General features: G+C 46.0%; 1 protein-coding gene across 1 annotated transcript in view; it reads left to right on the forward strand.

Annotated features, from left to right (window-relative positions):
* The window catches only part of TOM1L1 (target of myb1 like 1 membrane trafficking protein), a 161,956-nt gene that overhangs the window by 71,184 nt on the left and 76,559 nt on the right, over positions 1 to 14,213 (forward strand). The window contains exon 5 of the mRNA XM_082272490.1: positions 6,174 to 6,305. Within this exon, the coding sequence (XP_082128616.1) occupies positions 6,174 to 6,305 (132 nt within the window). The remainder of the gene's footprint in view (positions 1 to 6,173; positions 6,306 to 14,213) is intronic.

Raw genomic sequence — 14,213 nt, forward strand, 5'->3', positions numbered from 1 at the left:
AGGGCTGAATTCAAATCCACAGTTTAGAGACCACTGGTCTAGAAAATAGAGTTTTTTACAAATTTTAGTCCCTTGTAAGGTCTAGGCAATTGTTTTCAAGTAAAATTGTCTGCCAAGCCTACAATCTTAATAGGTCCTAGGTTGAAAGTTTAGGCTGAGATCATGTGTAAAAATAGAAGGAGTTTGGAGAGGCTGCAGGCTAATGCCTGCTCTTATGCCATCGTCAGATTGTCCCAGGATACCCAATACCAGGGCTTTTGTTCAGCTGGAACTTGGTGGAACTCAGTTCCACCACCTCTGGCTCGGGTCCTCTTCTCCATGCTCACCAGTATCACTTGAAAACACAGAAGTCCAGGTTTTGTACAGTATTTACAAGTGATGGCTTGTCTCCCAAGAGCTCCCACAGGTCTGATCTCCTGAGTGGCTACCACGGAGTTCAGGATGGGGCAAGGGAGATGCAGGAGTCTATGGTGGAACGTGGATGCCAACTCCCCCATTGGATGGTCTCCCTGCAAGTGAGAGATAGGCAGAGCCACCTACAGTTTGCAGAGAGGTGCTAGAGCCGACTGGGTGCTTCAGCTTAATACAGCAAAAAAAGTAAGAAGTGGAAAATTATGAAGCTTTTAAAGGTGGGGGGGGGGGGGAGATGGAGGCAGTGGAGAGGGGGTTGCATGCAGAGGTCAGACTTGAAGAGGGGTGAAAGTGAGATGTGGATGGGGGATGCAGAGGTAGGCAGCTGTGGAAAAAGGCTGAAGGTACGCACGGCATCCCTAAACTCTGCACTCTGTGTGCGTCGCATTCCTAAACTCTGCACTCTGTGTGTGGGTCATCCCTAAGCTCTGCACTCTGTGTGTGGTGCATCCCTAAACTCTGCACTCAGTGTGCGGGGCATCCCTAAACTCTGCACTCTGTGTGCGGGGCATCCCTAAACTCTGCACTCTGTGTGGGGCATCCCTAAACTCTGCACTCAGTGTGCGGGGCATCCCTAAACTCTGCACTCTGTGTGCGGGGCATCCCTAAACTCTGAACTCTGTGTGCGGGGCATCCCTAAACTCTGCACTCAGTGTGCGGGGCATCCCTAAACTCTGCACTCTGTGTGCGGGGCATCCCTAAACTCTGCACTCTGTGTGGGGCATCCCTAAACTCTGCACTCTGTGTGCGGGGCATCCCTAAACTCTGCACTCTGTGTGCGGGGCATCCCTAAACTCTGCACTCTGAATCTAATGCATTCCTGCCATTTAATGCCCCTTTAAGACTCACTCGCTGTTAATGAAATTTGACCACACCCACTATTAGGTGCAGTTTGGAGGGTGTGTGTGTGTGAAAGGAGGGAGGGAGGGGGTTCGGAGATCGTGCTTGAATTCCTGAGCCTATTTTCTGAGAAAAAAAGCCATGCACAAAACCTAATCAATCTGTTGTGCAGATATAGACCACAACATGATTTAGCTCTGGCCACCTGCCCCTAGGACCCTTACCTCTTTATTGGCCAATGAAGCCGTCCATAGCATTTGAAGGCCAACTGAAAGGTACGGAGGAAGGAGGAGGTGGGTCAGAGTTGTTCATCCAAAAAAGGGAAAGTCATTGTCGGGGATCATGAAGATGATCAAAGGAGGCCAACACTTGCCTTGAGGCTTCTGTTCTATGGAACTGGTAGTATGTAAAGTGACCTTACAGGTTTTCTTTTACTTTCTTTCAAAGCACAGCTGACAGACATGTGGCCATACGATCACCTAAAATAGAAAGAACAAATTACAAAACTGGTGTTTTTTTTTTACTGTATCTTTGCATATCCTTCTTTATAGTGCTGTTACATTTTATGGGAATGTAAATGTTTACATGAAAGTTGTACTTTAAAACACTTTAACAAGCATGCAACTTACTTGATCAATTATCTAAACGAATGTGCATTTGACGTTTGCTGGCACAAACAAACGTTTTCTATGACATGCTTTAGTGCATATATTACTTAGCATGCTGAGGATAGCCATGCTGAGACCAGAGAATACATGACGTTAGATGAGAACAGGGAGGCAACAGACTATTTTTAAGAAGTATCAGCAGAAAATACATTTAGGGCTCTTTCACACGGTCCGCCTCCGTAGGCGGATCCGTGTTGCTCAGCGGGGATCGATCCGCGATCCCCGCTGAGCCGGCGGGTGACAGCTCCGTCTCCGCTTGCAGAGTGGAGAGGGAGGTGTCAGAGCCCCTGCTGCCTTCTATGGGAGATCGGATGAGAGCGGACCGCCTGTCCGCTCTCACCCGATCCGATCCGATTACTGAACGGATGGAAAAATAGGGTTTCCATCCGTCCAGATTTCACGGACAGGATCGGATGCGGTCGGATGGCAGTGGGTGTCAGTGGACATGTCTCCGCTGACACCCGCTGCCCCATAGAGCTGCATGGAGGATCCGATCAGATCCGCCTAAAAAACTGACAGGCCGATCTGATCAGACCGCCCGTGTGAAAGAGCCCTTACTGAAATCTCTCACGAGACCATAAACCAGGGATGCTCAACCTTTTGAATAGCGTGGGCCTCTTAAGTGATTTGGTAACTGGTTGCGGGCCACAATAAAATTAAATGGTTCAGAATTTAAATTTTTTTATTTTGAATAGAATAATAAAGATTTTAACGGCTTCCCGACCGCCCGCCGCAGTGATACTGGATTCAGCCGTTGAGTAGAGAATTCCCTGGAGCTGAACTTCAGCCTGGAATGGGGGGCTGGAGGAGAACAGGAAGAGGGAGCGGGGCCGAGTTGCTGCACCATGGGACTCTGGTTTGTACTTGCACCCTGGGCCAAAAGTTGCCAGTCTGCCCCTGCCATCAAGCTAATGTATATTGAGCTGTAGATATAGTCATTATAAGTAGGGGTTCCCTGAGCCTAGAAAATAATTTCAAGGGTTTCTCTGTGTTGGAAAAGGTGAATAAATGCTGGGTTAGAGCATAGTTTATAAGATCAGTACCACCAAGTTTATGGGGCACTCTGTAAGAACTGTACCACCAAGTTTATGGGGCACTCACTAAGATCAGTACCACCAAATTTATGGGGCACTCTCTAAGAACAGTACCCATGGGCATCCACAGGTAGGGGCAAGGGGGGGCAAATGCCCCCCCTTGGAATCTCAACTTCCCCTTTTAAGTGGTTGTTAAGCCACTTTATACCATCCTGTCTGTTCTGTTTAATAATCATGTGTGCCTGTGTGTCTGTGTTTTAAAAAAATAAGCTGTTCTTTACCAGTTTTCAGAGGGCCGAGCGCCGCTCACGTGACCCGTCGGCTCTCTCCTCTCTCCGGCTGACAGCTGCCTGATGCAGGCGGGCCAAGGATTCCTCACTGATGTCAGTTGGGAGGGGAAGAGGAGAGGAGGAGAGAGGTGGCGGGTCACGTGAGCGGCGAGTGGCACTCTATACTTGTAAAGAGTGCCACTCGTGGCTTATTTTTATAAAAAACAGACACAGGGGCACACAGGATTATTAAACAGACTGTAGACAGGATATGAAACTTTAAATGAAAGTACAGCAGCAGGAGAGGAGGGGGTGGGCACTGACACAGGAGCAGACAGGCAGGGAGGGAGGGGGGGAGAGAGGACAGAGGAGGACAGGAGGGCTGCGGATGATGGAGGCACGTAAACTGACCACAGTGTCAGGGCTCAGCAGCCATGGTATTTTAGGTGATAGAAGGGGCCAAATTACACAGCAAAGCACTGTGCTGTGTAACATGCTTTAAGGGAATATACTCAAAATAAGTATAATGACTAAGCCCCTCCCCTTCATGACATTGTTGAAAAGGGGCGGAGCATGGGTGACCTTAAAATTATGCCCCCCCCTGAAAAAAGTTCTGCGGACGCCCATGACAGTACCACCAAGTTTATGGGGCACTCTCTAAGATCAGTACCACGAAGTTTATGGGGCACTCTCTAAGATCAGTACCACCAAGTTCATGGGGCACTCTCTAAGATCAGTACCACCAAGTTTATGGGGCACTCTCTAAGAACAGTATCACCAAGTTTATGGGGCACTCTCTAAGATCAGTACCACCAAGTTTATGGGGCACTCTCTAAGATCAGTACCACCAAGTTTATGGGGCACTCTCTAAGAACAGTACCACCAAGTTTATGGGGCACTCTCTAAGATCAGTACCACCAAGTTCATGGGGCACTCTCCAAGATCAGTACCACCAAGTTTATGGGGCACTCTCTAAGATCAGTACCACCAAGTTTATGGGGCACTCTCTAAGATCAGTACCACCAAGTTCATGGGGCACTCTCCAAGATCAGTACCACCAAGTTTATGGGGCACTCTCTAAGATCAGTACCACCAAGTTCATGGGGCACTCTCCAAGATCAGTACCACCAAGTTCATGGGGCACTCTCCAAGATCAGTACCAGCAAGTTTATGGGGCACTCTCTAAGATCAGTACCACCAAGTTTATGGGGCACTCTCTAAGATCAGTACCACCAAGTTTATGGGGCACTCTCTAAGATCAGTACCACCAAGTTCATGGGGCACTCTCTAAGATCAGTACCACCAAGTTTATGGGGCACTCTCTAAGATCAGTACCACCAAGTTTATGGGGCACTCTCTAAGATCAGTACCACCAAGTTTATGGGGCACTCTCTAAGATCAGTACCACCAAGTTTATGGGGCACTCTCTAAGATCAGTACCACCAAGTTTATGGGGCACTCTCTAAGAACAGTACCACCAAGTTTATGGGGCACTCTCTAAGATCAGTACCACCAAGTTTATGGGGCACTCTCTAAGATCAGTACCACCAAGTTCATGGGGCACTCTCCAAGATCAGTACCAGCAAGTTTATGGGGCACTCTCTAAGATCAGTACCACCAAGTTTATGGGGCACTCTCTAAGATCAGTACCACCAAGTTTATGGGGCACTCTCTAAGATCAGTACCACCAAGTTCATGGGGCACTCTCTAAGATCAGTACCACCAAGTTTATGGGGCACTCTCTAAGATCAGTACCACCAAGTTTATGGGGCACTCTCTAAGATCAGTACCACCAAGTTTATGGGGCACTCTCTAAGATCAGTACCACCAAGTTTATGGGGCACTCTCTAAGATCAGTACCACCAAGTTTATGGGGCACTCTCTAAGAACAGTACCACCAAGTTTATGGGGCACTCTCTAAGATCAGTGCCACCAAGTTCATGGGGCACTCTCTAAGATCAGTACCACCAAGTTCATGGGGCACTCTCCAAGATCAGTACCAGCAAGTTTATGGGGCACTCTCTAAGATCAGTACCACCAAGTTTATGGGGCACTCTCTAAGATCAGTACCACCAAGTTTATGGGGCACTCTCTAAGATCAGTACCACCAAGTTTATGGGGCACTCCCTAAGATCAGTACCACCAAGTTTATGGGGCACTCTCTACGATCAGTACCACCAAGTTTTTGGGGCACTCTCTAAGATCAGTACCACCAAGTTTATGGGGCACTCTCTAAGATCAGTACCACCAAGTTCATGGGGCACTCTCTAAGATCAGTACCACCAAGTTTATGGGGCACTCTCTAAGATCAGTACCACCAAGTTTATGGGGCACTCTCTAAGATCAGTACCACCAAGTTCATGGGGCACTCTCTAAGAACAGTACCACCAAGTTTATGGGGCACTCTCCAAGATCAGTACCAGCAAGTTTATGGGGCACTCTCTAAGATCAGTACCACCAAGTTTATGGGGCACTCTCTAAGATCAGTACTACCAAGTTTATGGGGCACTCTCTAAGATCAGTACCACCAAGTTTATGGGGCACTCCCTAAGATCAGTACCACCAAGTTTATGGGGCACTCTCTACGATCAGTACCACCAAGTTTTTGGGGCACTCTCTAAGATCAGTACCACCAAGTTTATGGGGCACTCTCTAAGATCAGTACCACCAAGTTCATGGGGCACTCTCTAAGATCAGTACCACCAAGTTCATGGGGCACTCTCCAAGATCAGTACCACCAAGTTTATGGGGCACTCTCCACCGTCCAGCAGGCACTGAGCACTGTTGGGTTGTACATACATGAATGTCCACGCTGGCACACCCATGGTTTGTTTTAGACCAGACTAATAATTCTGTAAATTTTTTGGCAATTTGAAGTTCTCTGGCAATTGCCTTGTTCGATTTCATAACTATAATAAATAACACATTTTGCAAATTTTTTCCCTCACTAGGCATGGTCCACTGGCTCACGCCCAAACGTAGATCAGACCGAAGTCAAAGAATTATACTTAGAATTGATTAAGAAAGGGATTCAGTTTCCTTCCCTTGAGCCTACAGAAGATGAAATTAGACAGTCACAAAAGGTAAGTAGAGATGAAGAATCCCACTAGTTACATCTATAGTGAAGTGTATACAGTAATATAGAGTTTCCTTAGACGGGAGAGACATTTAAAGCTTCCATACAATGAAACGGTCATAGACCAAATGGTGCTCATGCTGAAAATAAAATGACTATTTAAAATGTAATACATGTTTTAATTGTTAAATAATTGGTACACCCAACCTTTGTGGGAAATCCCTTTGTGTGAAATCCCTGGTGTTCCTGCCAGTCCCTCTGCTTTCTTACACTTTAAGACCGGAAGGGTTTGCCCCCTTCCTGACCAGGCCCTATTTTGCGATTCGGCATTGCGTATTTTAACGGACAATTGCACGGTCGTGCGACACTGTACCTAAACAAAATTTAAGTCCTTGTTTCCCCACAAATAGAGCTTTCTTTTGGTGGTATTTGATCATTTGTGCGATTTTTATTTTTTGTGCTATAAACAAAAAAAGAGCGACAATTTTGAAAAAAAAATTATTTTTCACATTCTGCTATATAACATTCCCCCTCAAAAAAAAATTAAAAAATCAACATTTTTTAACATTCTAGGTCAATTTGTTTTCTGCTACATTTTTTTGGTAAAAAAGAATCGCAATAAGCGTATTTTGATTGGTTTCTCGCAACATTTATCGCGTCTACTAACTAAGGGAAATCATTTTTATTGTTTTTGTTTTTTTTTTACTAGTAATGGCGGCAATCTGCGATTTTTTGCGGGACTGCGACATTGCGGTGGACAGATCGGACCCCTGAGTGACATTTATTACACTTTTGGGGGTACCAGTGACATTAATACAGTAATCAGTGCTATAAATATGCACTGTTACTGTAATAATGCCATTGGCAGGGAAGGGGTTAATCCTGTGGGTGATCAAGGGGTTAAATGAGAGCCTTGGGGAGTGATTTTAACTGTGGGGGGGCGTGGCTTCTGAGATGAGCATAGAGACATGTGATCCTATATACAAGGATCACAGGGGCTCTGTGATCATTCCAGGGAGAAGGACGGTCAGCTGTGTTTACAGCAGCTGACCGTTCTTTTCTCTCAGCGGGGAACGATCGCAGGTGTCAGGCAGCAATCGGAGCCGCCTGCCCGCTGCATCGGCTTCCCCGCTGACGCCCCCTAGCCTCATGCTCGCGAGCGCCGTACATGTACGCCAATTCGCCTGGGAGCGGCTGCCTGCCGCAGTATATCTCGTAAAGAGGTTAAAAACTGACCACACTAGGCATGATAGCATGATCAGTGTTCTGGCTATGCTGGGAACTCAGCCTGCTCTCCTCCAATGAGTGGACTTGTCCTGGCATGCCCCTCCTCAAGAAAATCCAAATTTGAGACCGCACTCGAGAAGTATGATGAAATCAAAAAGTTTCTTTATTCCTCATAAATGAAGTAGACAGACAGTGTGCAAACAGACGTGTCAGGTTGACGCGTTTCACGACGCTGTAACGACTCCTAACCACACCAGTGTGAAACGCGTCAACCTGACACGTCTGTTTGCACACTGTCTGTCTACTTCATTTTTGAGGAATAAAGAAACTTTTTGATTTCATCATACTTCTCAAGTGCGGTATCAAATTTGGATTTTCTCTATTCTCGGACGACGGATCTGACCTGCATCGGGTCTGGAACGCACACCTGAGCGGCTTCCCCCCTCCTCATTGCTTTATCCTCCTCAACCCCGCACAGCCATTCACTGGGAAGAACAGTGTGCTGTTGTTTCTCCTCCCCCAGCTCTCTAGGCTCTTTATGCAGCTGAGAACAGAGGGAATGTGATTATTTATAAAAAAAAAAAAAAAGGGAAAAAAGGTGTATATATAGTATTTTTTTTATATGTATACACAGATGTTTTGCCTTTGATTTCTATTTTAAACTCAATAAATGGTTTTACAAGGTGAAGGTTTACATATACTTTAAATATTGCCTTTGATGATTCCCCTTGAGCCTCAGGTGCTTACGAAAAAAATTCTGCAGCACAGGAGTGTAGATCAGCGTTTCTCTACTGGGTGTGCCATCTGGGTTGATCAGGGGTGCCATGCTGTATCACAATGTGCATTTCCATGGTGCAGGCTGATTGGCCGCCAGCACCATGGAAGCACATGACCCTATTCCAGGGCCGGTGGCATTCAGGGAAGCTGCAGCATTCAGAAAGGGACAGAAGATTTTTTTTCTGTTTAGTCCACCTCCTGCCCACTGCCATGCTGCCAAAACCAGGCTGTAGTGTAGATGGAAAGGCAAGACTCTCCTGTGCAGGGGATGGGGGGGGGGGGGGTAGCATAGGACTCTTAATGTGAAATGGAGGGGGTGGGGTCTGAGGACTCTGATGTGAAAGGAGGGGCAGGTAGATGACCAAGGTTTAGTCCCTTAACTGCAGTAGAAATGGGACAGGGCACAAGCCTGACTGTCCTGCATGGCAGGGCTGTTTAATACTCAGCACTGGATGGACAGAAATGCAAATCCTTTTGCATGTAAAACAGCTTCCATATACACTCACCAGCCACTTTATTAGGTACACCTGTTCAATTGCTTGGTAGCACAAATTGCTAATCAGCCAATTACATTAGCAGTAACAATGCATTTAGGCATCTAGACGTGGTGAAGACGACTTGCCGAAGTTCAAACCGAGCATCAGCATGGGGAAAAGAGGGGATTTAAGTGACTTTGAACGTGGTATGGTTGTTGGTGCCAGATGGGCTGGACTGAGTATTTCAAAAACTGCTGATCTACTGGGATTTTCACACATAGCCATCTCTGGGGTTTACAGAGAATGGTGGGGAAAAGAGAAAATATCCAGTGAGCGGCAGTTGTGTGGAAGAAAATGCCTTACTGATGTCAGAGGAGAATGGGCAGACTGGTTCAGAATGATAGAAAGACAACAGTAACTCAAATAACCACTCGTTACAACCAAGGTATGCAGAATACCATCTCTGAACGCACAACACATAGAACCTTGATGCCGATGGGCTACAGCAGCAGAAGACCACACCGGGTGCCACTCCTGTCAGCTAAGAACAGGAAACTGAGGCTACAATTGGCACCGGCTCACCAAAACTGGACAATGGAAGATTGGAAAAACGTTGCCTGGTCTGATGAGTCTCGATTTCAGCTGCTACAGTCAGATGGTAGGGTCAGAATTTGGCGTAAACTACATGAAAGCATGGATCCATCCTGCCTTGTATCAATGGTTCAGGCTGGTGGTGGTGGTGTAATGGTGTGGAGAATATTTTCTTGGCACACTTTGGGCCCCTTAGTACCAACTGAGCATCGTTTAATCAACACAACCTACCTGAGTATTGTTGCTGACCATGTCCATCCCTTTATGACTACAGTGTCCCCATCTTCTGATGGCTCCTTCCAGCAGGATAATGCACCATGTCACAAAGCTCAAACCATCTCACCACTGGTTTCTTCACCATGACAATGAGGTCACTGTACTCCAATGGCCTCCACACTCACCACATCTCATCCAATAGAGTACCTTTGGGATGTGGTGGAATGGGAGATTCACATCAACATAGTTGCCAACATTTGAAAAAATTTCCAGGGACACTTTGCAGCACAGCTATCAATTACTTCCCCGAAGCTCCGCCCACTCTGCATAATTAATGTCCGCCTACTTATCAGATTATAGGGTCTACTTCATAAAGAGAGAATTACAGGAATTTGAAAAGGGAATTGAAAACTTGAAGCCAAAGTAGCAGAGTTGGAATAATTCTCCCATTCAGCTGTACTACTTCTGCCTAAAGTTTAAAATTCTCATTACAATTCCCTGCAATTCCAAAGTGTCAGCTTGTCGGAAGGTGCTCTGCCTCCACCCTCTGGCGGATTTCAGAAAGTGCACCATGTTGACACCCTGCCTCCGATGACATGTTAAATTTGCGACAGGTGGGAAGAGTGAGCGGGCACCGAGAGAGAGACAACCTGCTGCCAGAACTACAACACCTAGCTGGGGTGAGAGCGACACTGTGTGGAACAAAATACATTTTTTTTTTAATGATTTACATTGTCCCTGATTAACAGGGACAATGTAAATCACCCGGGACAGGCTCCTATTTGCCGGGATTGTCCCAGGAAAAATGGGACAGTTGGCAGGTATGCATCAAGGATGTGTAGCCGACAAATTTACAGCAACTGCATGATGCTATCATGTCAGTATGGACCAGTGAGTCTGACATCAATAGTAGGCAAATTAATGGAAACCCTATTAAAGGATAGGATTGTGGAACATCTTAAATCCCATGGATTGCAAGATGAAAAACAACATGGGTTTACTTCAGGGAGATCATGTCAAACAAATCTTATAGACTTTTTTGACTGGGTGACTAAAATAATAGACGGTGGAGGTGCAGTAGACATTGCATATCTAGATTTTAGTAAGGCTTTTGACACTGTCCCACATAGAAGACTTATCAATAAACTGCAGTCAATGAGCATGGACTCCCATATTGTTGAGTGGATTAGGCAGTGGCTGAGTGACAGACAACAGAGGGTTGTAGTCAATGGAGAACATTCAGAACAAGGTCATGTTACCAGTGGGGTACCTCAGGTATCTGTACTGGGACCAATTTTGTTTAATATCTTCATAAGTGATATTACAAAAGGCCTCGATGGTAAGGTTTGTCTTTTTGCTGATGACACAAAGATATGTAACAGGGTTGATGTTCCTGGAGGGAAACGCCAAATGGAAAAGGATTTAGGAAAACTAGAAGAATGGTCAGAACTCTGGCAACTGAAATTTAATGTGGATAAGTGCAAGATAATGCACCTGGGGCGTAAAAACCCAAGGGCAGAATATAGAATATTTGACACAGTCCTGACCTCAGTATCTGAGGAAAGGGATTTAGGAGTAATTATTTCAGAAGACTTAAAGGTGGCAAGACAATGTAATAGAGCAGCACGAAATGCCAGCAGAATGCTTGGATGTATAGGGAGAGGTATAAGCAGTAGAAAGAGAGAAGTGCTTATGCCGCTGTACAGAACACTGGTGAGACCTCACTTGGAGTATTGTGCGCAGTACTGGAGGCCATATCTCCAGAAGGATATAGATACTCTAGAGAGAGTTCAGAGAAGAGCTACTAAACTAGTACATGGATTGCAGGAAAAAACTTACCAGGAAAGGTTAAAGGACCTTAACATGTATAGCTTGGAAGAAAGAGACAGAGGGGATATGATAAAAACTTTTAAATACATAAAGGGAATCAACTCTGTAAAGGAGGAGAGCATATTTAAAAGAAGAAAAACTACCACAAGAGGACACAGTTTTAAATTAGAGGGGCAAAGGTTTAAAAGTAATATGAGGAAGTATTACTTTACTGAGAGAGTAGTGGATGCATGGAATAACCTTCCTGCAGAAGTGGTAGCTGCAAATACAGTGAAGGAGTTTAAGCATGCATGGGATAGGCATAAGGCTATCCTTCATATAAGATAGGGCCAGGGACTATTCATAGGATTCAGATATATTGGGCAGACTAGATGGGCCAAATGATTCTTATCTGCCGACACATTCTATGTTTCTATGGACCAAAACCTCTGAGGAATGTTTCCAACACCTTGTTAAATCTTTGCCAGGAAGAAGTAAGGAAGTTCTGAGGGCAAAAGGGGGTTCAACCCGGTTCTAGCAAGGTGTACCTAATAAAGTGGCCGGTGATTGTGTATTTTTCATCTGTGTACTGCGGTGTCTGGAGTTTGGCTTTAAGCTCCTGAGGACTAACCTTTTATTACTGGATTGTGCCAACACAACCGCCCGCCAAGGCGGCAGGCACCTTCAGCTGAGTATTTTCTGGATGCCGAATGCTGTTTGTCCCATGAAGTGTATTTTATTCCCAGCATTCTTCTCACTTCAGAGGTTATCGAAAAGTTTCTTTGAATTCAGGCTCATTGAAGCACTTAATTATAGTTATGTACTCGGATGTAATTAGATCCTGTTTATCTTGTTTGCCCAGCTGCTTTGTTTATGTTATGTAATTCATCAGCATGTAAAGACATTGCAGTGCGCGGCCGCTCTCTTACTTCTCCTTTCTGCCGTTCATAAATGTGAATAATATTTTAGACATCTAGTAGGTGTTAAAGGTATAGCAGTGCCATCCTAATAGCATCATGGGCCCCCGGACACAAGGGCCCCTACCAGCCTGCATTGGGTGTCCCCATGACAGTGCCCCCATACTTCAGGTTGCCCCGTCACAATGTCCCCATAACAGTGTCCCTATATATCATTTACAGTATCCCAATCACAGTGCCCCCCATACTTCAGGTTCCCCCATCACAGTGCCCCCCATACTTCAGGTTCCCCCATCACAGTGCTCCCATACTTCAGGTTCCCCCGTCACAATGTCCCCATAACATTGTCCCTATATTTCATTTATCCCCATCACAGTGCCCCCATACTTCAGGTTCCCCCATCACAGTGTACCCATAACAGTGTCCCTATATATCATTTATCCCCATTACAGTGCCCCAATACTTCAAGTTCCCCATCACAGTGTCCCCATAACACTGTCCCTATATATAATTTACCCCCATCACAGTGCCCCCATACTTCAGGTTCCCCCATCACAGTGTCCCCATAACAGTGTCCCTATATATCATTTATCCCCATCACAGTGCCCCCATAATTCAGGTTGCCCCGTCATAATATCCCCATAACAGTGTCCCTATATATCATTTGTCCCCATCACAGTGCCCCCATACTTCAGGTTCCCCCGTCACAATGTCCCCATAACAGTGTCCCTATATATCATTTGTCCCCATCACAGTGCCCCCATACTTCAGGTTCCCCCGTCACAATGTCCCCATAACTGTGTCCCTATATATCATTTATCCCCATCACAGTACCCCCATACTTCAGGTTCTCCCATCACAGTGCCCCCATACTTCAGGTTCCCCCGTCACAATGTCCCCATAACAGTGTCCCTATATATCATTTATCCCCATCACAGTGCCCCCCATACTTCAGGGTCCCCCATCACAGTGCCCCCCATACTTCAGGTTCCCCCATCACAGTGCACCCCATACTTCAGGTTCCCCCGTCACAATGTCCCCATAACAGTGTCCCTATATATAATTTACAGTATCCCCATCACAGTGCCCCACATTCTTCAGGTTCCCCCATCACAGTGTCCCCATAACAGTGTCCCTATATATCATTTATATATATTATATATTACATCCCGTCACAATGTCCCCATAACATTGTCCCTATATATCATTTATCCCCATCACAGTGCCCCCATACTTCAGGTTCCCCCATCACAGTGCCCCCATACTTCAGGTTCCCCCATCACAGTGCCCCCATACTACAGGTTCCCCCATCACAGTGTCCCCATAACAGTGTCCCTATATATCATTTATCCCCATCACAGTGCCCCCATACTTCAGGTTCCCCCATCACAGTGCCCCCATACTTCAGGTTCCCCCATCACAGTGTCCCCATAACAGTGTCCCTATATATCATTTATCCCCATCACAGTGCCCCCTTCTTCAGGTTCCCCCGTCACAATGTCCCCATAACAGTGTCCCTATATATCATTTATCCCCATCACAGTGCCCCCATAATTCAGGTTCCCCCGTCACAATGTCCCCATAACAGTGTCCCTATATATCATTTGTCCCCATCACAGTGTCCCCATACTTCAGGTTCCCCTGTCACAGTGTCCCCATAACAGTTTCCCTATATATCATTTATCCCCATCACAGTGTCCCTATAACAGTGTCCCTATATATCATTTATCCCCATCATAGCGCCCCCATACTTCAGGTTCCCCCGTCACAGTGTCCCCATAACAGTGTCCCTATATATCATTTATCCCCACCACAGTGCCCCCCTTACTTCAGGTTCCCCCCATCACAATGTCCCCATAACAGTGTCCCTATATATCATTTGTCCCCATCACAGTGCCCCCA

Source organism: Pelophylax lessonae (genome assembly GCF_965119305.1).
Source record: "Pelophylax lessonae genome assembly, chromosome: 11".
NCBI classification, from domain to species: domain Eukaryota; kingdom Metazoa; phylum Chordata; class Amphibia; order Anura; family Ranidae; genus Pelophylax; species Pelophylax lessonae.